This window comes from Botrytis porri (genome assembly GCF_014898465.1).
Source record: "Botrytis porri strain MUCL 3234 chromosome Unknown BPOR_002, whole genome shotgun sequence".
Taxonomy (NCBI): Eukaryota; Fungi; Ascomycota; class Leotiomycetes; order Helotiales; family Sclerotiniaceae; genus Botrytis; species Botrytis porri.
Genome location: NW_024066076.1, coordinates 2,925,778 through 2,951,295, shown reverse-complemented (window position 1 = coordinate 2,951,295; position 25,518 = coordinate 2,925,778). Strand labels below are relative to the sequence as shown.

Below are 25,518 nucleotides of genomic sequence, written 5' to 3'. Positions count from 1 at the left end.
ATAAATGATCTATATCTACGTCTATGCACCGATATCGCGTGCATGGTCGTATAGAGGAGGTACCTATGTATTACTGTAAGTATCTCATCACCGGTAAACAATATGCTATGATACGATACCAAGTACCATCCACCTACCCATCCATCCCTTTTCTCCCTCTAACACAAAATCGTTGTTCATTTTCTTTCGGGCTCTAGAATAGATGTATATGCGTCTCGGAGAGACAGCAATCTTGTGTTTGTGTAGGTATTTTGTTCAACATAACATACATAGGTAGGTAGCTAGGTACCTCCGAACAATTACGCCGACCCAAACCGAGATGGATAGAAAGATAGAAACATCCATTTACCTATCTACAAACCACAATCAATTGAAAAATGTGATCAACTATTTTACCTCGGACAATTGGGTCCATAACCAGTCACAGTCAATCTACCTACTTTCAACTCTTGATTTTTTTTAATGCCCGAAAAGTAAGAAAGACCGAAAGAGATACGAGTACCGGTAGAGTGCACAGGAAACAGTTATGGTACGTACGCATGTACGTTCATACATAATAATAAAGACAGTATTGTATGGTATGTAACAATGTTTATTGTGTTTTCCTAACATGTTAACCACGTATAAACAGACGAGCAAAACGAGCTGGAAGCCGGGAGCCGGGCCGGGATTCCAGAAGATGATTTGGCCCAATCCGGCGCGGTGTGACCTGATGGGGATCAGATTGTTATGTGTTGTTTGTAGGTGCGTACTTTGTACCTTTGATGGTAGTTCAGATGGGTATTGTGCAATTGGGATTATGATGTGATATGAGGAGCTAGGGTATGATATGATATGATATGATTATGATACGTGTGCCAGTATATTCAATTTTGTGTGCGCTCACTCATCCGTAAGCACCCTAGTCCAATCGAATTTCTTCCAACGATTTCTGAAGCCCTCCAATCTTTTATCTCCTCCTCGACTCCACCGGCCCTGTCGTTTAATAACATCAGGCTCACTATCCAACATGCCGCCGATAATTTCCCTCGCGAACAGATCTCCCCTGGGCCAACGATTGGCGTCTTCAACTATATGTCCCAATCCACCATCTAGGTCAAACCAAGCATGAAAATAGGGCATTTCCTTAGCGATTGATCGTCGGAAAGCTAGTTTTCCAAGACCATCTCGTGCGCGTGCTGCAGTGTCGATGAGCTTCTTATGCTGTGTCCATTCTTCATCCGAAGATAGGATGGCTTCTTTGAAAAAGGCTGGCGCGGTTTCTCCTAGGCTGTAGGGCAAGGGTACTGCCTGCATGGCTGCGTGCATCTTTCGGTGTGGTGTTGCGGCATTTTCGTAAAATACTACATCTCGTCCTTGATCATGATACATGCGTGTTAAACATTTCATGAAGTTTCTAATTTCCTCCCACTCATCGTCGTCGCATTCAAGGAGGTTTGTCCGGTGTTGAATGGGTACAATGACAGCTCCACCATCACTCAATTCCGGCTCTGTCGGGAGTGTTAAATAGACTCGTGTAGCTAGAGATACGAGTGGCGCAACGGGAGGTTGATTTTTGTCTTCATGATGACACAATTGGCAGGAGTCCAGAATGCGATTCATCTTTTGGAAATCCCCTATAGCTGTATTCCTCAAGTTTATTTCGGACTTTTGCACGCGCTTTGCAAGCTTGTTTGCATTATCATCCATGTAGTCGAGGTCATTATCGAATTTAGCATCCTTCGCAATGCGTTCAGCCGCGCGCATACCATCACCGCCAGCTTGACCCTTTGTCCGTCGTTCTTCACGCACCATATCTTCAATGGACATGTCTTCATTCTCTTCCACCAAGCCTCTCTCACGGCCCCTCTTATTGTCGATCGATTTCACTTCTCCACGAGTTCCCGCTAACATTCTACTGTCCATCTTGCCCAATACTACCATACTGGGTTCTGAAGTGGTTGCCAATCCAGCAGAAGCTGCAGCATTATATACAGCCTCGAGTCTCGCAGCATCAGGCGATTTCTTGAGCTTTGCTTTCATCATTTGAGCCTTCAATCGATTCAGAGCCGTGGCATCGAGCTGAACAAGGGGTACGTTTGTTTCTTCCATAATCTCCCCTTGCGGCAGATTTGCTGGCTCATCACGGTGTAGTATCGAATCTCTTCTGATCCCTAGATCTAATTTTCTCTCTTGGAATAATTCTCCGCTGGGCTTCTCTTTTCCAACATAGCCTTCCCCATATAATCTTCGGCGGTCAAGCTCAATTTGTTCTTCTCGCGCATCATCAAACTCCCGTAGACCTCCAAATCGCGCGATAGCTATCTCATCGATGGGCTTTCCACTCTGTTCCGCCTGTGTATGTACTGCCTTCAGCTTTGTCATGCGCCATTGAGCTCCTGAATCTCCGAATGTATAATCGACGTCATGTCCAGCTTCGATGTCATCCAACTTTTTAACTCCTTCATTTAGATCTTGTAAATGCTGATTGAGTTCATTCTTATGAATCTTCAAATCGTAATCGGGTCTGGGTGCAACTTTTGGCTCTGTAGGCTTATTGGATCCTTTTTGTGTATAATCGAATTCGATAGCTGTAGGGTCCGTCATCCAAGAATCGCGAGTTGCTTTTGGTTGAACTTCTGCTTCTTCCTCATCTGGAATTGGTAAATCTTCCTTAGGATCTGATGATTTTTCGTGCTTGCGCTTCCTTCTGTCATCATCTTCTTCATCGTGTCTGGAATGTCTCGATCGCTTATGTCGGTGGTCGTCTCCATCTTCATCGTCATCCTCTCTGGACCTGTGGTGTCGTGATCTATGATGATGTCGATGCTTCCTATCCTTATCTTTGCGCGAGCTTCTTTCACTTTTTTCCCTCTCTAGCTTTTCCGCTGCTAAGCTTCTCTCAAATTCGTCCAAGCCGTCCATCGTTGTAAAGTTTATCGTTGTAATGAAATTTGATGTTTTTAATGATGGTTGCCCAGTACCGGTAGCGAGAAGCATTACGGGAGCGCTACTTTAGCTAGGTACGAAATTTATTTGAAGGACAATGCATCCCACTTCGCACCCCGCCAAATTCCTCTACTTCAACCTCACAAACACAAGTCGATTTTTCTTTAACAAATAAATAAAACATCTACGATATGGCGGATTCTAAGAAACCAGAGGCTTCTAAGCCTGTTTCTATTGTGTGTGTAGGCATGGCCGGTGAGTTCATGTTCATCTGTATTTGATGAATGCGCCCGCTAATTCTCCTCCGACAGGTTCTGGTAAAACTACCTTTATGCAACGAATAAACTCTCATCTACACGGCAAAAAAGAGCCTCCGTATGTTCTCAATCTGGATCCCGCTGTACGAAATGTTCCATTCGAGAGTAACATCGATATCCGCGACTCTGTCAACTATCAAGAGGTGATGAAAAGTTACAACCTTGGACCGAACGGAGGAATTCTCACATCGCTCAACCTCTTTGCCACAAAGATTGATCAGATATTAAACGTACTCGAAAAGCGCACTACTCCCGATCCCGAGAAGCCAGATGCGATTCCTATCAAACATATTTTGGTCGATACGCCAGGTCAAATTGAGGTTTTCGTTTGGAGTGCTTCAGGAAGCATCTTATTGGATTCTTTGGCTTCGACTTTTCCGACGGTTATTGCATATATCATTGATACACCAAGAACATCATCTACGAGTACCTTTATGAGTAACATGCTGTATGCATGCAGTATTCTATACAAGACAAAACTACCAATGATTTTGGTCTTCAACAAAACGGATGTTAAGGATGCTGAATTTGCTAAGGAATGGATGACAGACTTCGAGTCTTTCCAAGCTGCTCTCAGAGAAGAGGAGGAGGCAGGAAGCTTCGGTGGTCTAGAGGGAGGTGCTGGTGGATTAGGTGGTGGTAGTGGATATATGGGATCATTACTCAATAGCATGAGTTTGATGTTGGAAGAGTTTTACAGTCATTTGAGTGTGGTGGGCGTCAGTTCCATGACTGGTGCGGGTATTGATGAGTTTTTTGAGGCTGTGTCAGAGAAAGCTGTGGAGTTTGAAAGAGATTATAAGCCGGAATTGGAACGACGAAGAAAACAGAGGGATGCAGAGAAGGAGGAAAATCGAGGAAAGGAGTTGGACAAATTGATGAAAGATATGGCCGTTTCGGGAGAGCCTTCATCTTCTAAAGCCAAAGGTCCACCAAACGTTAAACCCTCCACCGACATGGATACGCTAAGTGATATGGAGGACTCTGATGACGATCTAGCGGCCGGTGGAGATGACGATGAGGACGGTGGGGATAACATTGAAGGATTAAGTTCAAGATACAAGGCAGCTTTGGCAGATGGAGGAGGCCCATCTAATGCAGACGATCACAGCTTCACTCGGTATATTAGAGCCAGCCAAATGAATAATATGCAATAAGCGTGGAGTAGGGGCAAGATTGGCGAAATGGACAAAGGAGTTTTAGGCTTAGGGGTTTTAGCATTTAACGGCGCATCTATGCTATGTGATGGCGCATATTGATACCAAAATATAGCTTTGGGTAGAAAAAATGTAATTCAATGTACACAACATGATTGTCCTAGTCCTCTATGGAACATACGCCGGCCATCGAGTAGTGACAATCTTTTTATACCCATGCGCCTCGAGATATGTCTCGTACCTTGACCATTACCACTCCATCAAAATTGTATCAACCATTTCCCAGGCCCCTCCCAAATCTCTTCATTTTCCAATCCCCTCCCATATCTCTCTATCCTCACATGTTCCATCACATAACCTCCTTTGCTTCAAATTTGCCCATCCATTCCGCACATTGCCCAATCATCTTGCCTCGAATTGAACCATTCTAACACCAAAGTAAGTTTCTCTCTTCCGCAAAATTCAACACCCCGCTCTTCTGAAAACAAGCCCACATACCTAGAAGTTCTCTCCTTGTACAGAACACGATGACCGCACTCTTTGCACCTAATCGGATCACCTCTCTTCAACATAACACTCGCATTACAATCACCGCACAGATATTTGATGGCAGGTCCATCGCCCAAAACTCCGGATGCGCCATATGGATTGGGGGCTTGTGTGGGGTTTGTCGCTGGGACGGAGGTGGGTACTTGGTAATCTTCTGACATATTGAAGGGATTGTTTTTGGTGTTGGGGGGTTTGTGGTGGTGGAAGTGGTGGAATGTGGTTGTGGTAGAAGGTGTAGCGGGAAGATTTTCCTACAAAGAGCGATGGATTATTATTGAGCGGAAGGCTGAGAAATTATTGTGGGGTACGGGCGACGAGATAATAGGCTAGATCACTTTGGGGTTAGGTAGGGACCTCTGTATATCAAAACGCTAGTCTTTAAGCTTCACTCGGAATATATTTTCATTTTCACTTGATCTTGATCTTGATAGGATTCCCAAAATAGATGTCAAAGTGTTCAGAGACTAGGTAGGTAGGTACCTAACTTAGTACTTCTGTTGTGATAGAATCATGAGATGCCTGCATGAATTGTCTCTGGTACTTTCAAAGAGATAGGTGGTCCTGCTGTACTGCTGATGTGTTGTAGCAGATTTGGTACGTACTGGAGGCTTTAAATCATTTATTTACCTATCTTAGATAACCTTCCCTATGCCTATGCGCCTTTGTAATATCTATTCACAGTATGGCTAAGTTAACCATCTTCCATATTCTATTGATAACACCTCCAGCTGTACCTATCCTAATGATCAATACCGATACTCTATACTGAAATCCAACTCGAATCGAATGAATACCGATTCCTATACTTCGTACCACCTGGGCATTCTACAGACTACTTCGTACAGTACCTACTCGAGTACCCAATCGAACCAGCCTAGCTACCTAACCTAGTAATAACAATTAATAAGACTTATTATATTACATAAACAAATCTGCGAATTTGCGAATTTGCGATAATTAATTAAGCTTTCTATTGCACGGACTCACTGATCCTTCACTTAAACCAATCATCCTCTCATACAAAATCTATATCTATGATATCCTTGTCATTCCGCATCTAGCCCTTGCCTGAATCTCCAGAGTAACAAACTCGTGCTTGTGCTCTCTCATCCCACCATACATACATACAACCTCATGCAATGCAAGCACCAACAATTTATCATATGCAATCATATCGACAATTCTGGTAGTACTCAACCACGCAACGATGGAATAATCCAAACCTTCTCTTTTCTATCTCTTATACATTTTGTATCCGCTTTCGTTCATACTCTTCAGTAATCTCCTCTCTTCTATAAACCATCAGGTTGTGGCGATCTCATTGTAGCCCATCTTTTTTTTGGGGGGAATCCCCTCAAATTTTTGATACGCCTTCTTCATAATCTCCATAATCTCCATACATAGATCTATAAAATCTAATTCAATAATACGTGCGTGCACGTTAATACTTGATTCGCATATGATGCATCATGGTATGTTCTCTCTTTACAACCTATTCAAATATGTCCTTCGTCTTTCCCAGTAGGATTCTGTTGCACGCACCAACTCTCAATGTCTGAAATGTTTTAAATGGGTTGAAATATTCAAATCAAATTCAAGAGGCAAATCTTTCCCATCTACTGAAGATGACTGAATCAAATATTCAAATCAGGTCTAGAAGTTAACCGCTGACATAAACTTCTCAATCAGGGTTGTTGTTTTTCTAGACCCCGCACTGAATACTCTGCCGGAGCTGGTGCTTCCTCTTCTCAAGCAATCGCATCATCCTCGCGACCTCAATCTCGATCAGGTCTAGCTAGACCATCGACAAATGCCTCCTCTAATAGCAATCCTCCTCCCCGAACCCACCACCGTATTCCCCTCGATGAACATCTAAACAAACCTCTTAAGCCCCACGTATGGATGAGTGGAAGTAAGTTATGGACCCGGCGAGAAATAGATCGAGCACGAATAGAATTCTTCGACACTCGCGTTACGGGGAGACCCGAAATATGGCAAGCTATAAAAGCTTCATTGGAAGTAATGTGGAAAGGTGGAGAGCCTGGTGAGGATGATGGGGGTCTAGCCACTGCGCAAATGATATTGAATGCGGCAGAAATTACGCTACCTGATGGAGATATGGCAATCAGGGGATGTTATGACAGTACAGGTGCATTATATCGTGTACCCGAACATGTTGTTTCTGATCCAGCGAATATCTTGGACGATACTACGGCAGAAGCAACAGGGAAGAGCGATGATGAAGGAGACCTGGCGGAGGAAAGTGAGGAAGTTGATGAGGAAATATTAAAGAGGAGAGAAACAAAAGGAAAAGCCAAGGCGAAAGAGATGATATCAGTGAAAGCGAGGTTCCAACACGGTATCAATGGAGACATAGTGTTCAAAATTGGGAAGAATGATCCGGTGCGCTCACTCATCAAAATAATAACGCAGAGACTTGAGGTTTGTATCTCTCAACGGTTTTCTACAACTTCCAAAGCTAATTAACTGAACTAGATTTCTCCACCCAAGCATGTGAAAATCAATTATATGGGCAAACTTCTCAAAGAAAGTACATCATTGTCAGCACAGGGGTGGCAGGAAGGTCATATTGTTAATGCTTGGGTACTTGAGTCAGGCAAAACAACGTCGAATTGAGAGTCGTAGTGAAGTTGTATATAATAACGACCCTCGCTCAGCACTTCCTCTACAAACGACATTACGAACTAATAACAGTTTTCATGTTTTTCCTTTGGGCAATACCCCATCCATACTTGGCGTTATAGGATAGGCTTTAAAAGGCGGAACGAATCTGGTTGGAATAACTTAGTTGGTTCTACCTGTGTATTCATGCATCGGATCTATCAGCGAATTGTCATTTTTGTCTTTAAAGTTATACCCCTCCTCTTCATACAGAACATGCCGTGCAATACGCACCTACATAATTAATAAAATTCAATATTAGAACTACGCGTGGAATCCAATAGTCCAGAATGGCAGGATATATGTGAATGCTTGAGATTGAATGTTCTCGGCTGTTTAGATGTTACAGAATATTTGAGTGATCTGGAATCTAAAATATGTTTAGATTGAATGCTTGATGTGAACCGTAAATTCGAACATTCTGAGTGAATTCAAACACTAAGAAGCTCATATTTTCGGCCAACAGTTCGCAATATTGACTATCCTAAGACTACCTGCCAGGAGGCAGACGGGGGACCCATCGTCTCGTTGCGTCCAAAGGCTTTATTATTAAACAAACAATACACCTACTTAGTATCTACCTACCCACCCAGAGATCTCGAACCTCCAGAATTGGCCATCAACAAGTATACATGTTTCGCTTCCCACTCTAGATTTATATCTCTCCATATTTTATATATACGTACTGGTAGCTACCTACATATCAATATCAATATCAATCTCAACATCGTTTGTTTTTCTTCACTATCGATCGAGCTTCTAGAAATATAGGCTTGAGTGTTAATGTGGGATTTTTCTCTTCTCGAGGTGGATATGTGGTGATATTGAAGAATTGAAGGACGGAGGGGGGTTTTGTGTGTATGTATGTGTATATATGGTGTAGAGTGGAGTATGGAGTAAAAGTTGTGATTTGAATATTTTGGGGTTATTTTGGGGGGGAGGGATGTTGAAAGATTAAGAAAGGAAAGATCTGGATGCTTTATTGGGCTCTATTTCCATGTATAAGTTTGAATTTCGATGAGTCTCTTCTGTCTCTTGGCTTGGGGAGGTTTTTTGCACGGACTCTACGTAAGCGAAATAAGAGGGCGGGAATCGAGTCCTCTTCCATAGAACTTCTTAATTGCATTATGAATTCATGTCAAGTCAAATACTGGGTTCTGAAAAGATCGAATGAAAGTTTCAGCTTCCTTTATATTAACAGTGAGAACTATATGTATCTAATACAATATTGAAGAGAGATTCGAATCATCAAAGTCCTTCTGGATGGTACGCAGCTTCCGCGTCTTATTTCGCTTACGCGGAGACGGAGTAGTTTGCAAAAGAGTCGGTTATATAAGTGAAGGAGGGGTACGAGCGGGCATGAGAGGGCGCGAGCGGGATAGAAGAGTCTTTTTTTATTAGTACTCTTTGAATACTGTGACGCTGTGGTGCGGAAAATAAGTAGAGTATCTAGGTATTTGTTTATTATTGAGGATTTGATGATGATTCAATTTTCTGCTTTAATTTTTCTAGAATTAATAATACAAGCTGGAGAGAGATTTTTATTTTGGCTTCAATTTTTAGGCGGGCTGTTCTACCGGTAGTGGGACGGAGTGGGGTGACGAGATAAGATTTAATATTGGAGCGGAGGGAGCGAGGGTGGGAAAAGTTCGTCTCGACAGGGACCCCTTCCTCCCTCCCTCTACTCCACCAGAAAGAAGAAAAACTCTCCCTTACCTATTTTCCTCCCTTCTCCTTCCCTTCTCGTGTCTAAGACTCTAAATCTCCCAGTGAGTGCCCATTATCAAAACTAACAGATTTCAAAAAATAGTCAATCAACCTTCAAAAATACAAAAAATCAAGTACTTTCAATTGACGATGGGAATTGAGCCCAACGGGGGGGTCGAACCCCCAACCTTGTGATTGACTAGAACATCTTGCGATGAGTAAGAGTCACACGCTCTACCGATTGAGCTAGCCGGGCGGGCTTTGCTTGATAGTTCGTTAAGGTCGGCTTCTTGTTTAAGAATATGAACTGTAGAATAAGAGTGAAGGAAAAATCTTTAAAAAGTTTGATGGTAAGCGAGGAGGTGGAGATGGTTGTGGGACTACCTGGAAGTATACGAGTACAAGGATAGAAGCTTGGTTCGAACTTGGCTAGACGTAGCTTCTCACGGATTAAGGAGAAGGGAATTGTTTCGTACATGGTAGTTTGTATATTCAGCTCTGCTATCTGGACTCTGAAGTGTGTGGAATGTCATGATATTACTCGATGATCGATTCTAGAGCTAGAATGACAAGACTAAATGAAGTCTTCACATTTCTTCATCGTGACCTCTAGAAGTCTAGAAAGTCGCGTATCACCAATTTCGTATCGTCGCACGTAGGGGAATGCTCTATGACAGATGAACCCAATATAATATCTCCCTAACGATCTTGAACTCTCTCAGACTCAAGGAATAGCCATTCGTTGAGTTGACCTATGTGAAGATAATACCGGGTTCATGTTTTTGAGAAAGTCTTCACATGCACACACGACTATGGTCTGGAATCAATACTGCCCTGCGGTATTTGGATATGTGAGCTCTAATCATCCTATCACGTCTTTCGATTATGCTGCAAGGACGATGTGCTTTTTTTTTCGACTGGGCGAGCATAAAGTTGTAGTGGATGACATTGTATGAATTGGTCTTTGGAAGATGAGATGAGATGGATAGTAGAATGAAGTTGGCTTCGCACATTTCGGACATGTGAAGGAAGAAGTATGAAGTGAGTTGCGCCAGATTTCCAAATGGATGTTCACATGACAGATGAGATCAAGATACGTCAAAAGATTGAATTGACAAAGACGTGGTGAATTAGTAGGACATGTAGCTCAGAAGGAGCGATGGCAAGATTGATTGTTCGCGTCTCATTTTCGAAGTCCAAAGATCTAGAACTTAAATCCTCTCTTTTCTTTTCTTTCCTTTCCTCATTCATCACCGCATAGCAAATTCCAAAAAAAGAAACCAGTATACCGATTTGCAGTTCCCAACATCCCCCTTACACAGGATAACCCGTCTTCCACTGCTTAGATCCAAAGGTTTATCATTGCTGTATACGAAATTTCCAGTGAAGTATCGAAAGAGAGCAAACATAATCTACTACACAGTCTTGAGCACAAAAAACGTAAAGTAGAAGTTACATATCTTCATAATTAAAGTAATCATTATCCTATCTAAAAGTCCCTCGAATAGCTTTTCCCTTCAACACATTCGGAACTGGAACCGAATTTTAATCCAATTTCCCATGTGTGTCTTGACTCTTAACACACTAACACTAGGTATCCCAACGCTAAATACAAAAATCTGATTTGATTAATTAATGGCATCTCCTCATTAGTCCATCGTCTCCATATCTCATCAATACCCTACTTTGATTCATCCACATTCTTCTTCTCTTTTCCCTTAAAGGCACTCTTGACCTTCCCGACCAACTTGCCCAATCCCCCAAATAAGGTAGCAAATCCAAAACTCCATCCTCGAATTCTCACCGTGTAGATGAAGAAGTAAACCAACGCCCAATTGCTGATGCAAAATGCCAAGAAAATACCAAAATATTTCCATTTGTCATCTGGAGTGACGTTCAAATTCCTCATGTATTCCTGTCCACTGGCGTATGGACAATATCCGCAATTTGTCGTCGCATCTGGATTCGTCAAATAACCTACTCCAGCAGAAGTGACAAAGTCACTAGCATAAGAGGAGCATGTTTGTCCCGATGGAGGATTGAAATAAGCAGCTTCGTTGGAAGCACATTCAACAGGAACCTTGGAGAGTGTAGCAGCGATAACACCGCCAATCCAATAAGTGGCTGGATTAAGGTAATAAAGCCAGTAGCGCCAGAAAACGGACATTTGAGAGTAAGGGCGTACAACACCGTTGAAGAGACCAAACATGACGAAGAAGAAGGGTAGAACATTGGAGATTACAGTGAATGATGGAGCGAAAGCGCAAATCCACTGACCCCATGATGCTTGGAAGAGGAACTATGAAGTAATTAGTAAGTTGTGATGAGAGAGTGGGCAAAGAAGGGAGAAACTTACGAATAGCATTGTCATGAGGAATACATAACCAGAAGTGGAAGAATCACTTGGGAGACCAGTGGGCCAATACCATAAAGCCCAATAAATCACTGCCCCGATAATAGCAATTGGTATCTCAGCGACGATGTTCGCAGTGCAAAAAGCAACCCAACCATAAATTCTCGAAGGGAGTTCTCGGGCTTCCCATAGTGCGCGGTTCTGGTAGAACTTAGGCACAACAGCATTAACAATGGTAGGCGGGATAAGAATGATCAAGAACGAAGTGAACATTCGGTTCTGCATATCAATAATACTGTAACCCAGCTGCCAAAATGTGAAGCCATTGAAGATACCGATGATGACAGATGTGAATAGCTTGCCGTAGAGATAGGATGGGTCACGCCAGTATTGAGTGAAGAGGCGTTTAGTCAGTTCAGTTGTTTGTAGCATAACCGGAGAAGCAAATTCACGCTGGGAATTAGCTTCTGGAGCGGCAACTTGGCCACGCTCGGACTTGATGCGCTCAATCTCCTGCATAACAGTCTTGTTTTCGTTCGAATTAAGCCATTCCTCGTTCCAATTAACTTTCTTGCCATCGCGACGTTTTCCACCCTTGGCAGCAGTTTCAAGAATGAATTCCGCGACGTTCTTTTGGGGTGGGCATTGTACTCCACGGTCAGCAAAGTATTTTACCACCGCCGAACCGTTTTCGCCAACAGGCCCGAAATAGAATGTGTTACCACCTGGATTCAAGGCTAAGATCATATCGAACTCTTGGATGAGGACCGAGGAGGGTTGATGGATTGTACAAACGATAGCTTGACCAGCTGCAGAAAGCTTCTTCAGGAAACGAACGATGGAATAGGCGGATTGTGAGTCGAGACCAGAGGTGGGCTCATCCAAGAAGAGGAGAAGGTTAGGTTTTGCTGCTAGTTCAACACCAATGGTGACTCTCTTTCTCTGCTCTACGCCCAAAGATCTGACCAAAGCATCTTGCATATCTCCCAATTCGAGGAGGTCAATGATTTTGTCTACATACTCAATCTTCTCGGCTCTTGGAACCGTATGTTCTTGTCGAAGGATAGCCGAGAACTCAAGAGCTTCTCGAATAGTAGCCGTGCCGTCATGAAGATCCATTTGCTCGCAAAATCCTGTACCTCTCTGGAATTCAGTTCCTAGTGGTCGTCCATCAACTAACATATCACCGGTAACTACACCTGTCTTTTGACGTTGAGAAAGGGTATTCAGAAGTGTCGTCTTTCCAGCTCCACTAGCTCCCATCAGTGCCACCATAAGACCAGGTTTTGCATAACCGTTGACTTTGTTGAGAAGTTTGCGCTCGCCGCCAAGATATGGCACTGTATACTCGACGTTTTCCCATGTAAACACAGATTCAGATCCAGTGATATCTTTGAGTGCTTCTTCTTTGGGTGGTTCAAGGGTGTTGCTGGAAGAGGCGCCGCTTGTAGGTATTGGACTGGTAGAAGCTGGTGAGTTTTCCTCATCAGGTGTGGCATTTTCCGCCTTGACCTTGTTCTTCGCGGCTTTGGAACGCTTGAATTCGAGTGCACCACCTCCACCAGAAGTAAAGTCAAATACCTCAGTGGCAACAGCAGTGACAATAATGTAAAGTACAGTCCAGGCAATCACTAGAACACATTAGATACCGAAATTCATACGGAAAATTATCATTACTAACCGACACCGAAATTCCTCCAAAGATGAGACCTTGAGTAGTTGAAACTTTGCTCAAGGTATCTAGCTCCGGACACACTCAAGCTTCCGACCTCAGCACCAGTGGATGCACAACCCTGAAACTCAGGATTCGTATAGCCTGGACCACTGGGAACAATTTGATCCGGTGCACAAGGGATATTCTTGTTATAGAATTCGTCTGAAATGACGGCTTCGAAGGAATACGACAGAGGATTGATGTAGTATAGCCACCCAAACCAGATATATTCGGACACTAATTGTGGTTTTGGAATTACATAACCAGTGTAGATACTATATATTGTCAATAGGGCAATCCTTCAAATTGTGAGTGTAACTTACATCAGAAGATTGAGTCCAATACCCGAAAATCGAACAGCATCATCAATCGATGGCGAAAGTGCGGCAAACATACGATATAAAGAGGTGATGCAAATTGTCGTCAGGTAAATGAACAACACGTAGATGAAGTACTTTCCAGCATCCACATCAAGTCCGGTGATGAAATACTATGATTTGTTAGTATAATTGCCACACAATCACCAGTAACCAAGTACATACCACTACAATCGAGAAAGGGACAACCTGCAGCAGTAAAAGCGGAAAGTCCTGAACGACACGAGCAATTACAACGGCTGACGGACGGTAGAAGGCATAATCTTTGTGTCTGGAAATGATTGGTCTACCACCGACAGCTTTCATTAATTCAGATAATTGAAGCCATCCAAGGAACAGAATTGAGAAGAAGAGAGTACCACCCCGGGAGAAGTTTCCAAGTGTGTTGGACGATTGACCATGAAACAAGGAGCCAACAATCAAGCTGTTAGAAATTATAATGAAAAACTTGGTATACAAAGTTGTCTTATCTCCCAGAGTTAATTCAATTTCACGCTTTGTGCAAGCAAGGACTTGACGAAAGAATGAAACTGTGTAAGGTGACCGGGGACCAACAGTCTTGGATTTCGTCTCTTCCACGGAAGCTTTGAATTGTCGTGCGTCCGCATGGTCGGTTTCATGTAGCATCCTCTCATAAGAGTCGACATCTTCCTGAAGTAATTTGTAATCTTCACTTTCTCTGAAGGCTTTCTCAAGTTCAACGGGGCCTTTTGGAATGGGTCCTTGGAAATCCTTTTGAAACCGGCGTTCGGCAGGATCCGTGCAAGCCGTCAAAAAGTCTGCGGTGGTCTGTCTTGGCGGGCAATAGTATCCTATCCTCTCGAAGTAACTCTTGGCATCACTTGCTGGTCCTGAATACACCATTCGTCCCTCATCAATTACCAATACTTTGTCCATGAGCTCATATATTTGCTCTCCAGCTTGATAAAGGGTGACTAGTGTCGTTCTATTGCTGATGTCCGTCATCACTCTGAGTGAGTTTGCGTAGTCTAATGCAGTTGATGCGTCGAGTCCACGAGTCGAGTTGTCCCAAGAAACGACTGTGCTCTTAGTAGCGAGGGTTTCTGCAATAGAAACTCGCTTCCGCTCACCACCAGAAACACCTCGGACGAAAGCCTGCAAAAGTTATCAGAATACATTTTTCGAAATCGCAATCAGGTAGAGGGATTGAAAACTCACATCTCCAACGAGGGTATGACGCGTATGAGAAATACCAAACATCTTCAAAAGCGCTGTAATTATCGTTGGGATATCTCCTTTTTCGTGCTTCTTTGTCTTATTTAGGAGTGAGAAATCCAAAGTTTGTTCAACTGTAAGAGTTGGAAAGTGCTGGTCATCTTCTTCGTTGTAGTTTACCTCTCCTCGGTAGTGTTTTGCTTGCTCTTCAGCAGAAATCCCTCCGTATGAGACTTCTCCCGTGACACCAGCAAAATCACCCCTCTTGTTGGAAATAGCTTTGAGGAATGTACTGCATCCAGAACCAGGTCTTCCCAAAACTAACAGCATTTCCCCATCCCTTACACAACCAGTAAAATCGTGAATTAAATCGCGTCTCAGGCCATTAGATCCAGGTTTAGGAAGCACAGGAATGAACCGCGTCAATAACTTGTACAAGTCGGGTCCGAAAGTCTACAATGTACAAATTAGATTGATACATTGTGTGAATTTGGAACAGAGCAATACTTACACCCATGATAGCAGATGGAAGAGTCTTGACATATGTTGACGTCGCACCAACCCCCTGCACAGTCAAGTTTTTGTATATCACACCGACCTTCTTCGCGCTCCCTCTTGTGTTTCGTTTCTCAAAATGACCGTCTTTGAGAAAGTCACCCAGCACAAATTCATCCTCGTCCTCAGCCGTCACCTCTTCGAGCTTTTCCTCTTCTTCTTGTGCCTCTACATCTTCACCAGCGGTCGCTCGTGAGCGGCGACTTGCGTTAGTTATAGTTCTCTTCAATGCCGATGTTCTTCGGGCAGTAGCTGCACTCTTTTGTGAACGAGTTCTCGACAAATGCGTGAGTTGATGGCGCAAGTCTTCGTAGTCGTGCATAGCAGCCAAGCAATTGACTGGCCTGCCTTGCTCATTTTCTCCCCATGTTCCATCATTGTTTATCTCGCTCTCTGAGGACGAGCCGTCCTGAGATTGAACCAGTTCTCCACGATAGTTATCCGAATGCAGTGGAATTTGAGCTGCTTCTCGTCCCTCGATAGCTCTCTCTGCGTACATCCGCTCAGCATGTGTATAAAACATTTTGACGGTGGTCGCACGCAAAGTGCCGGTGAATGGGAGAATAGAGTGTTTACAGAATAAAGATCTAAATCTAAATGGACCCTAGATATATATAAGAGCAAGGGAGGCTTAGAAAGACATATTGGAGGTAATGCTAGAAACTAGTGCTAGCAAATTGATCAACTTGGCTCCAAATATTGAGAAGGATTACCAATCGACAAATCAATAATCAATAATATCAAAAGGGTAGTAATTTAGGGGGCTCATGCATGCTTAGTGTGCCCGTTTTTACACTTCCAGGGAGACCTGTAGAATATACCGTGAAATATTATCAGCCACCTGGACCTAGTAGTATCAGATTGTGGATGTGGTGGGGTGCAGCATATTTTGCTTCTGATCTGTGCCCAGCTTATCAATCAAAGAAGAGAGACAATTTAACTGGAAATTGGCAAAAGATTGTGTAACCAAAATCGAAGATTGCCATACCACCCATCAACTAGACGAATGGGATGTTATTCTAGAACAGGAAGCTAAAAGAAAAGTGGATTGGGTATCGAGTAGTAAGGTTATGAGTATTAATGAGTCGAATGAGATGGAGAATAGAATGATGACGAACGGGTAAGCTACCAAGATACCATAACATAGTTTGTGGTGTAGCGTATGACGAAAGAGGCCCATTTTCTAGTGCGATATATATATCATATATGGCACCTTGCAACTAGCGCTAGTATCCAGAAAAAGGAGCTTCCCCCCCGCTTGTTTGTTGGGCGATGAAAGCGGTAACGGTGACGGTGATAAGGGAGGTAAGCCGGAACTAGGCAATAAGCGATCAAGCTCCAAGGGAAGATCCATCCAGTGATTCCACTCCCTTGGTTTATTACTATCTCGACTATCTAGATCACGATTCACGAAATATATCATCTTTCTCTGTTTGCAACCTTGCCCTGAAGATCTTCATGGGATTAGAAATCATAAATCCACATTTCCTTTCTTTCCCACCGTATCATTGGATGAAGAGATTAACCCAATTAGGTAGGTTCGAGGCAATGACTCTCGTAGCTTTTCTTTCTCGTCCTGGAACCAAAGTTTGATTGATTGCTTGAGTCAAAACCCAAAAGTAAGAGCCACGGAGAAGTTCGACCGGAAACGTTAATTGTTCTTTCGGTTCCTCCCAGAACCCAATTTCTATAAAAAAAAAGTAATTCCGAATCGGCTTTTATTTTGAAGAAGAAAATGCATTCCAAGATTGACAGACAAGTCAGCCAATCAACCGTAATTAATGTGATTGATTACCCGGATGTGAAGATACCAAGTCCAGGTCTAATCGTATAATCGTAGGTACCCATGGTCTTTTTGAGTGGATATGAAAAATCTTATAATAACCTCAGGTTATTTGTTTCAAATGTCATATTTTTCCATTTTTAACAAACCTAATGAATCCTATAAAGTTATATGTGGTTGTGCTTTATCATACTTCCGCATTCCACTGCGGGAGTTGCGGACATACCGTTGATGAGAAATACGATATATCGATTACAGCCATCCACTCATCCCTTCGTTGATCACGTATTCTGGTCAGCCCTAGTACCTTGGGCGATACCGCCAGCAGTTACATTTCAGGAACTCGCGTCTGATCCCAGTGCACGTCAGCGAAATTGATAGATATTACATATACGGGCATTATGCATTCGACTGATTCATCTTCATGGTCAAAGAAAATTCCAGAACTATCTCCTTGTACCAAATTTCGGCCGAAAAGGAATTTTCATACCAAGGAAAGTTTTCCTTGTCTCTCATTGTCTCTGATTGTCATTTGGTACAACCTACTCAGAAGGATTGCATAGTCAGCAATGTTCGAGTGTACTGTAGTGACCGTTTGACGAATATTGCTAGCGAGTATCTTTCAGAATGCGAGGGTCTTAGATAGATAGTCCACGCATTGATAAGATAGCAATCTGACCAGAGAAGATTCAACATCTCTCCAACATAAAGTTCAGCCTGATGTTATTATAAGGTTACTCCTCGGCATGTGGTCTTCTTCCTACGCTATGTAATTTGTTTCAGAATGACATACATGCCCTTTTGCTTTCAGAGTTAAGAAATTTCCTCCTTTTTTCTGATCTGCGTGGTGAGAGCAAACAGAACGAATGCTAAAATTTCAATGTAATGTAAATTATGGCACAGCGTAGTTGATTATTTTTAATCATTTTTGCAGATTGTACCAAGTCTTGGGGCAGTGTATCATCAGACTCAGTGTTTCGATCTTCTGAATGGTTTCAATATACATAAAGTTTGAACATTCAAAATAGCTCAGGTAACTCATATGGATTATGGTCTAGAATGAGCTCTGCATCAAGAACAGGTACGCTAATTGAACTTAATTTGGTGTTCAGAGTGAGTACACTATCCGATATAACGATATGCCAGACGGATTTTGCAGCTGTTCTGCTTATTGCAGGCTGGATCTTTGCATACCTCTCCTACTTAGGAGACAATCTTTTGTTATCATCTTCATCAAGCTTTCGACAGCAATTTTGACCAATCAAAAGACCACTGTGTTTTCTTGGGCGGGAATGGATACAGAACGAAAGTATGACCCCAAGCATCCGCAAATAGAAAATTCACCGGTGGCAGTACTTTCTATTTGCAGTCAAATAATGCCAAACATTCGCGTTTGAAGAACGATCCCTTCAATCATATTTACATAAAAGAATAGCCAGATTTCAAAATCCTCTGTTGCGTCAAAAATAAGAACGAGTGATTATTTCGTCTGTCACCAGAGACCAGCTCGATCTTTGAATACCAAAGCCGCCCACCCGCTCAAAAGAATGCCCAATACGCCGCCCTATTTAAGTCAGGAAGGTATGTACAAATCACTCAATCCAATTCAACTCAGTTCCACCCAATTCCATCTAATTCAACATATGACTCTGATTTTGAGCAATATCACACCGCTAAAGAATGCAAGCTTCTTTACATGAAAACAGCGAAGGCAACGCCAAGGCCAGCAACTGTAGCCATTCCTCCATTACTAGATAAAGATGCGGCACCACCAGTGGAGATAGCTAATGCATTGAAGTCAGCAAGATAATTTCAAAAATTCTAAGATGGACAGGGGAGAACGAACCTGGAGAAGTAGAAGTGGCAGAAGCGCCAGCAGCTCCGGATGCCGATGCAGCCCCTGAAGCTGACGCTGCTCCTTTACCTGAAGAGGAAGCGGATCCCTTGCCAGTATTTTCGGTTCCAGATCCCTTTGTCGAGCTCTCTCCAGTCGCCTTTGCAGAGCCAGCTTCTGCTGTCTTGGAAGCCTTTCCACCAGATCCACTGCCCTTGGCTGAGCCATTGCCATCGTTACCGGAGCTTGCTCCCCCAGTGGACTTAGCAGATCCTGCTCCTTGAGCCCCAGTTGCCTTTGCAGAGCCACCATCAGCTTTAGCTCCGGTTTCCTTGGCAGACCCTGACTCGTTGGAATCTTTACGGCGGTACGGCCCGTGAACGATGCGGGGAGCCATGCTGGGCTTTGCAGCTCCGAATTCGGTTGCCTTAGCAGCACCTACAGCGGTTCCGCTTCTAGAGACGCCCTAGGAATATATTAGATGAGATGAGGAGTTGGTGGAAAGCCAGAAATAACTTACCGATGAAGCAGAGACAGTTGCGGCAGCAAGAGCCAAGAAGAGAACGCTCGAGAATTGCATTGTAAAAATTGGATATGGATACTGAACTGGGGGGTTTTTTTTATGTGGATATGATGATATATATTTGGACTAAAAGACCTGCTTTGGGAAAGACCAGCTTTTTGTTGGGGATTGGGTGGATGAGTGGATGAATGTATGAATGATGAGGATGATGAATTGGGAAGCACGGTGATGACAGTCCACCTTATAACTTGTCAAAGTCCTTGGCAACATCAACTCCAGTATCCAAAAAAGAAGCATAAACTTCAACCACCCGCTAAAGATATCCCACATAATGTGCAACACAGAAGCATTGGTCCACTGAAGATCTAGTTGAACTCCAAGACAAATTTAAATGGGAATTCTTCGCCCCTCATACCCTTATGTTGAACGTTCTATTCTTAGAGGTCAACGCAACGAGCAGAAAGAAGCTGCAGGCGAGTAATTCATGCATCTTCATCCAACTTCCCTGTTAGCAACCAATTTAAAAATGATAGACGCCAGTAACAACAACTCTGTGGCGGCTAAAGTTATAGATGTCATTACTTGACATCTCGCACTGACGGTCTGATCGAGTCGCAGTGGGGGAGTCTTTTACCCTCAGACTTTACCATCGATACCTCCCATCAACTCTTATTTTCTCGGACGACGGGACTATTCATTCATTAATCTGATCAGAAATTACTATATTCTCGTCTTCTTTTGCATATACCCAACGGTGAAATTCAATTTCTCAATCTCTGTATTCCTGCATGAATAATTGATATATTCGCGTTGCAGTCTCAATGTCCCATCGAAATGAAGAGAGACGACTTCGTCTCTGCTGACATTGTTTGCAGGAATATGGACCATAATTCTGTATCCTTAGCTGGTATCGCCTTCATGATCAGGCAAATAAATGAAAATTATACAGAGTATCACGGGCACATTGGCCTATTCTGAAACTAGACGAGTATCACAGACGGAAAGATACTTGCTTATTCGGTCCCGGCAGTTCACTAGCTTGTTTTAAAGAATTTGCAATTGTGAATTCTGGGTTAAAAACTTGATGTGATGTTTATTTGGACGAAAATGATCAAGGCATTGATGTTATTTTGCCTAGTATTCATCAAAGTGATTTGATGATGAAGCTAGTTGCTTCATTCCAGCCCTATCAGGAGAGTATGTGGGCCCCAACAAGTTCCAAGAGATCCCCGCCATGCCCTACTCCAAACATTTTCGAAATTCGAAAGACGAATCTTTCGCATCTCGACATCAATCTGAAGGAAGTAGAAATATAATTTGCAATCATCAGACGAAAATTGTATCTGTTTGAGAGATCTTGCAACTTGGTTGATATTATAGCGATCATTGCATATTTATAAGCTATATTTAGAATGATCAACTTGATCAACATAATTTCGAACATTGGTGAGAAAGATCGACAGCGGTTCTACAAACTCGAATTCTCGAAACCTTGTTTCATGTCATGCCCACTCTCGACATCCAGAATGTCTCGGAGAATACTTCGGACGTCGATGACGACATTATTACCACCTGACAGAGGAAAGTTTTGCTCAAGAAAGCGTCTGCCAATAGTTTCTGCACCCTTCAAGTCTTGAGCATCCTTTTCCGAGGCATTTGCCGCAACAGCTTGCATGAGGTCCTCTCCCCGAGCCGCTAACAATATTAAATCCTCAGCTCTTTCGACAATAGCAGGATCAATTCCATTCATTGCAGCACAAGATGTACCAAAGCTGGAAGTACTTCTACCTAACACAAAATTATATAGATATGTAACTTGGTTGTCAGCTAGGTCAGATTGTTTGTTCACATGAACTTCCATATGACCGAAAGCCAATTCCGGTCTTGGGGGCAAATATCCATTCTCAAATATTTCGTGAAAATGGGTTGCTCCGAGAACTTTTGGTCGACGCGATTCAAGCCCAAGGAAATATTCGAACACGCCACAAGCCAGGCCAGCGCCATCTGTTGAATTGGTGCCTTTACCAAACTCATCAATAACCACAAGACTACGGTGGGTTGCAAGGGTTGTGCAGAGAGCTATCTGTTGCAGGTCAATCATGAAGGCGCTCTGGTTTCGGGAAACACTTTCACGAGTAGTTATTCGAGTTAATATCTTATCCGTAAGACCCACGACCGCCTTATCCGCCGGGACATAGCTGCCAATATGGGCTAAATAAACAATCAGAGCGGTTTGCTTGAGATAAACACTCTTTCCAGAATAGTTTGGCCCAGTCATAAGGAGCATGCTTGGGCCTTCGATGCCTTCCGAGTCCTGGTAAGTACTCGAGGGAGGTTCTTGGTCAATTGGAATGGAGTGTCCTGATCCGCCCACAAGGTAACAGTCATTTGGTACATATGATGGGACTGTAAGCTCTTGAAGAGGATGTCGTCCGCCTCGTATGTCAATTACATTGGCTTGAGTGATAGTCGGTGGATTGAAACGATATTTAACAGCCCCAAGAGCCAGTGCAACGAGGCTATCAAGTTCTCCGCATAGATCTGACACTGTGATAAGAAGATTCTCCTGTTCCAGTACACGCACAGTGAGGTGATGTATGATTTCAATCTCTCTGTCTAATGAATGACGTACGATTAGCGTTTGCTGTAGAATGATGTCTGATTAACTCACCTGTAATCATACTATACATGTCACCGATATACTCGTCCATTTGTCTCATATGGCCATTCTTATAGTATACTTTCTCGTCACTGACAAACGTTTGAGACCATTCATCTTCGTTAGTTCCCTCACCTTTATATTTTCCTTCGCCTGTGTTAGAATCAAGTTGTACTACCGTCAGAAAGCCGAGTTGTGGAAAATATATGCAATTTTCGACATATTGGCGACCCCATTCAGGAATATCATCTGACATTTTTTGTTGGACTTCGGTGAGAAGGCTTTCCATTCCATCATATGTTCTTTTCATCCCGTCTAGCGCCGGGTCTACACCTTGTCTGACAGTGACACGATGTTGTTCAGCCGATCTCTCAAAGTCTATCGTCTTGGTAATTGCTTGACCAATACCAAGAAGGTCATTGGGGCGTGTTTCACCGAGGAGCTAGAATAATGAATCAGCTTATTTAGTTTGGACGATGTAGGCATTCTCACCTTGCCAGCAATGATAGTCTTATCGCCTGTCAGCCCTCGCAATGCTTCTAGTATCTTGAGCGAATGGTAGGTAAACGAGAGGATGCTTCCCCAAACGCCACTTTTGACTGCTGTTGCCTTTGTAGATCCTCCACTTACACCTTTCTGAAGATGTATTACCACGGTTCTGATATCCTTGACACTCTTCAGGCTCCTCTGAAGTTCTTGTAATATAGGTCCATTCTCTGGAATCAAAAAAACACCTATTGTGAAGAGCCTTTCCTTAATTACTGGAATATCTATGCTTGGTCTCATGAACATCTTTCGAAGCTTCTGCCTACCCTGTGGTGTGCTAGCCAAATGATAGAACAGCCCAAAGACAGATAGGCTCTCTTTTGATCCTGAAGTAGACTTATTTGGACCTTGCATATGAGAGTTCGGATGAGACTCAGACTGGATGATCTGGAGTGATGATAATGTGTCTGCATTTACGAACATCATATCCGTTAATGAAGACATCTCGATGGTGCGGACCCTGAATGCAATCAATGCGGCCTCGTCATTAGGAAGATAATCCACACTTCGTCGTCGTCCGAGGTAATTAAGCACCGCACCGGCACAGCCAACCTATAAGCACGTTTATTAGCAAAGAAATGTGGTGCTTGTTGTTCTCACTTCAATAATTGTTATAGGTCGACTACATCTACTTGATTGAAATTGAGATGTAATGCCATTTGGGTGAAGAAAGCAAGGTGTATGACCTACTGAGATTCTGCTCTCCAAATCAATCCAGCCTGCGAGTCTCATGAGTTTTCCTTGACGACCTTTACCACTTGAGTCTACCTGATCATGAGTGTTATTTCCAGCTAGTTCATCGGCAGGTGTAGCAAGCATCATTCCAGCTCCCCTTGGGCCTTCAATGCCCAAGCTAGCCAATTTGTTCTTTGCGGTCTCATAATAAAATTCTGAGGCCGGTCGGGAATCAAGAATATATGAGCCAAATATATCGTCTGTAAGGTTAGCTTCGCATCAACTGGCACCTTTCACCAAAAACATACTGGCATCTCCTCGGTCGATACCCTTGGCATCTTTCTGAAGATGCTCTTCAAGTACCTCCTCGCAGCGGGTGCTTATTAGGATTACTTTGATATCGTTAGTATAAATGATATACAAACACTTTCATAACACCCTACCAGTAGGATTCACATGAACTTTTAGGGTGTCGACTATGTCAAGTCCAGCCATACTGATATCTGCCACCATGCATAATCTTTCTTCTCTCGCGAGATAATATGTGCACCCTACTGTGCCACGCCGTTTCATTTCGACAGCCATGACCACTTCATTCATGGAATCGCAATCTTCGCGGTCTTGAATATCAGCTTCGTTCTCTCCCGCTTCGAGAATGTTGACCTCATCTTGCACTGATGGTGGTGAAGCTACACGTGCTGATTTTGAGTTCATCGATATTCTATTACAGGGAGGAGAAAGGTGCATTGAAAACGAATGATATCCATCTAGTGGTATGGAACTAGCTGGTAATGAGCTAGACCCGATTCTTGACAATTGTCCTTGGGAGGATGACTGATGGTCAGAACCGGCACCGGAAGTAACTCGCCGACGCTTAAACGGTGGCATACTGATGCTTCTCTTGAGATTTCAAATACTGCAATTTAATAAATAAGGGAAGTGAGAGGGCATAATCAAGAAGGTAAATACATTTTGAAATAAGTCAAGATGAGATTCGAAATGTGAAAGGTGAGAGCACTATCGAAGTGATTTTGCCAAGCGAAAATCATTCCTCCCTCATTTGTACAACTTTACTACTTGTATGTACACGGCCAAAGACGCTCGGGATTTTCAGGCCAATAAATGTAAATGAAATGTTTCAATACTAACTAGGTAGTACATACAGGCTCAAAATTGGGTCGTTTGAACAGTATATGATTTTTGTGCCACTTTATGATATTTGTTTGCAACCCAAAACGTCACTTCTTCAACTGTGTGCAACGTAGTCCTCCATCCAAGACCATTTACGTCTCAGCGTCCACAAAATCAATATCATACACCACCCCCGATATTTGCCCCCTCAACCTATAGCTCTTTTGCTGGAATTTGTTCCCCTCCTTCCCGGATCCACTCCGCAAACTCGTATCTTTGCCTTCTGATGTCTATGAAGCTTGGTCGACTCTCAAGAACTCTGAAAGGGTTTCCAACAAAGTCTTTATCCACCTCACCATCAGCGTTCATAAAACCTTTCGCTCCCTCTCGCTCAGTTTTACCTGCCCAAACCCGCCATTGGATAGGTCGTAATTCTGGTGTCCCTAATACTAAGCCGAGGCAAACAATAAAAATCGACACTATGGTCTCGATAGATATGTCGATTGGTAGAGAGGCAGTAGTTGTAGCGTGAGAGGATATAGAGGATAGATGGCCAGTTCCTGTAGATTGAAGGGCCGAGTGTTCGTGGGCAGAATAGCAGCTGAAGGAATAATATCTGTCAGTGATTGCAGGATAGTTTGTATTTTGGTATACATACGCGTGCGTGAGAAACAGCAAGCCGAGGCCCGTAATTGATTTGGATATCCAAGTCATCTTGGAGAATGCAGTGTTTTGTTGAAGGTTGTGGGTTGTTCAAGGTTCCAGCTTGTCCTCGTTAGTAAGATGCGGCTCCTTAGGAACCGTAAGCGCGATAGTGGGCAATCGTGTTGTCTTTTACAGATATGCGAGTGA

The 25,518-nt window shown here is 43.1% G+C and overlaps 8 protein-coding genes across 8 annotated transcripts; 2 read left to right on the top strand and 6 right to left on the bottom strand.

Moving 5' to 3' along the window:
* Positions 1-882: 882 nt before the first annotated feature.
* On the bottom strand, positions 883-2,979 carry EAF01_001871 (uncharacterized protein; the record flags this gene model as incomplete). The annotated part of the gene is made up of 1 exon (XM_038910121.1): positions 883-2,979. The coding sequence occupies one exon, from the start codon at positions 2,977-2,979 to the stop codon at positions 883-885; it is 2,097 nt and encodes a 698-aa protein (XP_038774933.1).
* A 140-nt stretch (positions 2,980-3,119) lies between these two features.
* Positions 3,120-4,402, top strand: EAF01_001870 (uncharacterized protein; the record flags this gene model as incomplete). The annotated part of the gene is made up of 2 exons (XM_038910120.1): positions 3,120-3,183; positions 3,240-4,402. 2 exons carry the CDS (start codon positions 3,120-3,122, stop codon positions 4,400-4,402), a joined length of 1,227 nt encoding a protein of 408 aa, XP_038774932.1.
* Positions 4,403-4,804: 402 nt separating this feature from the next.
* EAF01_001869 (uncharacterized protein) lies at positions 4,805-5,112 on the bottom strand (the record flags this gene model as incomplete). The annotated part of the gene is made up of 2 exons (XM_038910119.1): positions 4,805-4,829; positions 4,901-5,112. 2 exons carry the CDS (start codon positions 5,110-5,112, stop codon positions 4,805-4,807), a joined length of 237 nt encoding a protein of 78 aa, XP_038774931.1.
* A 1,308-nt stretch (positions 5,113-6,420) lies between these two features.
* On the top strand, positions 6,421-7,588 carry EAF01_001868 (uncharacterized protein; the record flags this gene model as incomplete). Its single annotated transcript, XM_038910118.1, has 3 exons — positions 6,421-6,423; positions 6,641-7,393; positions 7,448-7,588. 3 exons carry the CDS (start codon positions 6,421-6,423, stop codon positions 7,586-7,588), a joined length of 897 nt encoding a protein of 298 aa, XP_038774930.1.
* Positions 7,589-11,021: 3,433 nt separating this feature from the next.
* EAF01_001867 (uncharacterized protein) lies at positions 11,022-16,038 on the bottom strand (the record flags this gene model as incomplete). Its single annotated transcript, XM_038910117.1, has 7 exons — positions 11,022-11,639; positions 11,697-13,324; positions 13,375-13,682; positions 13,731-13,897; positions 13,950-14,900; positions 14,964-15,413; positions 15,472-16,038. The coding sequence occupies 7 exons, from the start codon at positions 16,036-16,038 to the stop codon at positions 11,022-11,024; spliced, it is 4,689 nt and encodes a 1,562-aa protein (XP_038774929.1).
* A 2,626-nt stretch (positions 16,039-18,664) lies between these two features.
* EAF01_001866 (uncharacterized protein) lies at positions 18,665-19,712 on the bottom strand (the record flags this gene model as incomplete). Its single annotated transcript, XM_038910116.1, has 3 exons — positions 18,665-19,082; positions 19,145-19,598; positions 19,653-19,712. 3 exons carry the CDS (start codon positions 19,710-19,712, stop codon positions 18,991-18,993), a joined length of 606 nt encoding a protein of 201 aa, XP_038774928.1. The 3' UTR covers positions 18,665-18,990.
* Positions 19,713-21,123: 1,411 nt separating this feature from the next.
* EAF01_001865 (uncharacterized protein) lies at positions 21,124-24,423 on the bottom strand (the record flags this gene model as incomplete). Its single annotated transcript, XM_038910115.1, has 6 exons — positions 21,124-22,271; positions 22,327-22,756; positions 22,807-23,412; positions 23,551-23,795; positions 23,844-23,927; positions 23,979-24,423. The coding sequence occupies 6 exons, from the start codon at positions 24,421-24,423 to the stop codon at positions 21,124-21,126; spliced, it is 2,958 nt and encodes a 985-aa protein (XP_038774927.1).
* A 456-nt stretch (positions 24,424-24,879) lies between these two features.
* EAF01_001864 (uncharacterized protein) lies at positions 24,880-25,380 on the bottom strand (the record flags this gene model as incomplete). The annotated part of the gene is made up of 2 exons (XM_038910114.1): positions 24,880-25,267; positions 25,325-25,380. 2 exons carry the CDS (start codon positions 25,378-25,380, stop codon positions 24,880-24,882), a joined length of 444 nt encoding a protein of 147 aa, XP_038774926.1.
* Positions 25,381-25,518: the final 138 nt, after the last annotated feature.